At 44.2% G+C, this 4,009-nt stretch overlaps 1 protein-coding gene across 1 annotated transcript; it reads left to right on the top strand.

The window, feature by feature from the left end:
* The first annotated feature begins 1,181 nt into the window (after nt 1-1,181).
* Nucleotides 1,182-3,366, top strand: LOC121539939 (forkhead box C1-A-like). The gene has a single exon (XM_041848588.1). The coding sequence runs from the start codon at nt 1,446-1,448 to the stop codon at nt 2,859-2,861; it is 1,416 nt and encodes a 471-aa protein (XP_041704522.1). The 5' UTR covers nt 1,182-1,445; the 3' UTR covers nt 2,862-3,366.
* Nucleotides 3,367-4,009: the final 643 nt, after the last annotated feature.

Below are 4,009 nucleotides of genomic sequence, written 5' to 3'. Positions count from 1 at the left end.
TTCCGCCCTCTCGCGCTGCCAGGGCCGAGAGAGGGGCATGTGCTTTCATCTCGGGGTGTTTGTATTGAAATGTTTAAATCGTGGCTTATGTTGATGAACTCGGCATCACGGACCCAAACAGCAGAGGAAAGCACTGATATCATATCCATGCATGTTGATGTCGATTAAATCTAGTGTGCCTTTTAATTTCGGTATGCTAATATGTGGTAGGCCTGTGGTAAAACCAGATCTATTTATTCTTCATTATAAACTATAGGAAGAATACAGGCCTATTTAAGAACGATTATCAAGGCCTGTTAAAAGCGTTTGGACCAGTGATAGTCATAAGGTAATAAAATAGGCATCCACCCCTCCTCCAGATTACAGTCATTTACATAATGTGGAATCTCTGACACCTCTCCTTTTGTTGTGCTGTGCCCATCAGAAAAGATTACAGGGCAGTGATTACATGTAGGCCCCTATTCTTTTAGCCAACATTTGCTTTGTGCTTTAAATAAAAGAATTTCAAGTTATGTGTAGTTGATTTGGCATTGCTGTTATTGATTATATCATGTTTTATAAACTCATTTCATTTGTAACCCATGAGATTGGCACTGAAAAATTCAAGTAACCTTACTCTGTCTGTGTGTAATTCATCAATAAAGAGAAAACCAAATTAAAATAAACTTTCCGGTTTTATATTCAGTATACTTATAGCAAGGTAATTAAATAATAATTAAAAATATGTTAAAACATTTATAAACAGGTCATTCATTTCAAATGAGGTGATATGATTGAAGACTTCTTCTAATTTTACATATATCCCTACACGATTTCATTTTACACAATAGGTTACACATTGTGACATATATATAAAGTATGTGAATATGTTTGATAAACAGCTAATATGAATCCATACATTTTAAATAGGCCTATGTTAATGGTTCAATATTGCATAAACCTTCGGCATATTGAGCAATATTATAACGTTGTCCCTCAAATCATTTTACGTGAGAAGGGAGCTACCCACACATCTACTTTTTTTCATTTCAGTGTGTGTGTGTCCAACACAGCTCGGAAGGATCTCTGACTGCTTCAACTTTGCTTTTCCTCGTGCACGTTCGGCTCGAGCTCCCATCCAATTGGATGTTGGAACGCATTCGGGGAGGAGCATCCACAGGCCAAAATGTGAACAGAGTTTTAAAAAAGTGTCTCTGTAGTGACGGGTGCGTGAGCTGTAGTTTTCCCAATGTTCGCCTCAGTAGACAGTTCGCAGCCTTCACTCCAGTCACCCTGGCAAGCCGTGGCTTAGGCTAAACCTATTTCCCCAAACTCCCTTCGCAACAAACAGGAAATAAAGAAAAGGAGCCTGCGAAGGAAACTGGAGCTACCCATCGCCGTCCGGCTGAAGCTTTTGGGAGAGTTCTTTATTCTTTCAAACTTTACGGGAAGGCGAGGAGGAGATAATGCAGGCGCGCTACTCCGTCTCCAGTCCTAACTCTCTGGGCGTCGTGCCTTACATTAGCAGTGACCAGAGCTACTACCGGGCCGCGGCCGGTGGAGGATACAACGGGATGCCTGCTCCCATGAGTATGTACTCTCACGCGGCCCAAGACCAGTACCAGGCCAGCATGGCGCGTGCATACGGACCGTACACGCCGCAGCACCAGCCCAAGGACATGGTCAAACCTCCATACAGCTACATCGCCCTCATCACCATGGCGATACAGAACTCACCAGACAAGAAGGTGACACTGAATGGGATTTATCAATTTATCATGGAAAGATTCCCGTTCTACCGAGACAACAAGCAGGGCTGGCAGAACAGCATCCGGCACAACCTGTCCCTCAACGAGTGCTTCGTCAAAGTGGCCCGGGACGATAAGAAGCCCGGTAAAGGCAGCTACTGGACTCTGGATCCGGACTCCTATAACATGTTCGAGAACGGCAGCTTTCTGAGGCGTCGCAGACGGTTCAAGAAGAGTAATGTTCAGAAGGACAAGGATGACAGGCAAGGAAAGGACTCGTCAAGGAGAGGAGCCCCTGGCCTGGAGAATGAGCAGCCCGTGCAGGGCTCCCAGCTCGTGCGCATCCAGGATATAAAGACGGAGAACGGGACCTCTACTCCTCCACAGGCCGAGTCCCCAGGCATACCTGTGCCCAAGATAGAGAGTCCTAGCAGCAGCAGTAGTATGTCCACCGGCAGCCCTCACAGTGTGCCCTCTGCCCGGTCCCTCTCCATGGAGGGCCCCGAGCATCACCACCACGTTCAGGCCTCGGCACAGGGCTTCAGTGTGGACAACATCATGACCTCGCTCCGGGGGTCGCCCGAGGGCACAACGGAGCTCACATCCCCTCTTATCGCATCCTCTAGGACAGGTATAACCCCCTCTCTATCGCTTAACTATTCCCCCAACCAGACGTCTGCTTACAACTCACCAAACTGCAACCAGAACTCCATCTCCACGAACTCTAACACGACGTACCATTGCAACATGCAAGCCATGAGCTTGTACGCCGGAGACCGAGGAGGCCACCTCGCGCCCTCCACCACCGTGGAAGAGACTCTGTCCGATTACTCTATCACAGCGACGACCACATCCCCGCTCGGGCATGGAAACCTTAGCATGGGACAGGACGGTGGTCACCACGCGCACCAGGGTCGGCTCGCGTCCTGGTACGGGGACCTGGGACACCTGGGCACGAGCTACCCGGCACAGCAACAGAACTTCCACTCGGTGCGAGAGATGTTCGAGTCTCAACGGATCGGTTTGAATAGCTCTCCGGTTAACGGGAATAATAGCTGTCAGATGGCTTTCCCCTCTGGTCAATCCATCTACCGTACTTCCGGAGCTTTCGTTTACGACTGCAGCAAGTTTTAAAAACAACAAAAACATGTTTTTTTAAATGAATAACTTTAATATATATATTTCCATCTTTTTGTAATTAAACCTCCCTCATACCGGTCCTTTATTCCTCCCAGAATGGACAAAACAGATTGAGAGAGATGAGATTTGTTCTGGTGTGTATAACAGACAGAGGCGTGTTTTACAACACCAAATAACACGTAAGTTTTTTCTCTCTAACTCTGGGAACTTTGTTTTTAAAGATTGTTTTTTTTAACATCCAACATTTTATAAACTTGTTATTAATTGTAAATTGCATATAGTAATTTATTATTAGAAAGTAAGGGAGGATAGTTGGATGTTGTGTACCAAGTTTCCAAATTCAGCTGCCTAAAATTGTCCTAGGAATTGATATTTTATAAAAACAGGAGGGGAACTTGTATACCGACGTATTCTGTTAAATGTTTTGTCTTATTTGTTAGAAGTATTCTGGATGCATTGCATTGTTTGTCTAATAAATTGCCAATCTATTTGATTTAAATCTGTCTTGTTTATTAGCTCTCTATAGAGGGCTATAGGGTCCTGGCTTCAGAATAAGGGACGCAATGTAAAATAAAAGTTTGGCCTATTATTGCAAAATTAGATGTCATGATGCATGTTCTGTTCGTGCATAGACGTAATTTGTGTATAGGCCTATGGTTCAAATCATTTGTGAATTTAAAAGGCTGAGGTATGCGTAAACATAGACAAACTGCAGGGGACGTTTGTCTTCTGTATTTCGAATTAATTATATAAAACACAAACTATGGTACAAAAAACCTCACACAGTGGTGACTAAATTTAAGGTGGCTATTTAGAGTAATTAAGGTGTTCTGTTTCTTGTCTTGATGTACTGTTGTGGCCTTATGGCCCTGCTACAATAAAGGAGCATATGGGGGCACATCCGCGCGCAGTTTTGGTTGGTAGCACACGTTGCAGGACTGTAGTGAGTTGCATTGTTTTTTGTTGCTGTAGAGAAATCACTGTAAAACCCAAACAGTTTCAACGATGTGACAATATTATGAGTCCTAGGGTTATGTCATGGTACTTGTATCTTTACAACATAAAGCAATACTACACACACAAGGCTACAGCCACTAATCCGATTTTCAAATGTATTAAATGTATTGTAATCCGATAGGCTA

This window comes from Coregonus clupeaformis, chromosome 26 (assembly GCF_020615455.1).
Source record: "Coregonus clupeaformis isolate EN_2021a chromosome 26, ASM2061545v1, whole genome shotgun sequence".
NCBI lineage: Eukaryota > Metazoa > Chordata > Actinopteri > Salmoniformes > Salmonidae > Coregonus > Coregonus clupeaformis.
Note: the sequence above shows the minus strand (reverse complement) of the source record. Positions and strands in the feature narration are given on the sequence as shown.

Bases quoted from the DNA above. Each gene is read 5' to 3' on its own strand.
- LOC121539939 (XM_041848588.1), top strand. From the start codon at position 1,446: ATGCAGGCGCGCTACTCCGTCTCCAGTCCTAACTCTCTGGGCGTCGTG.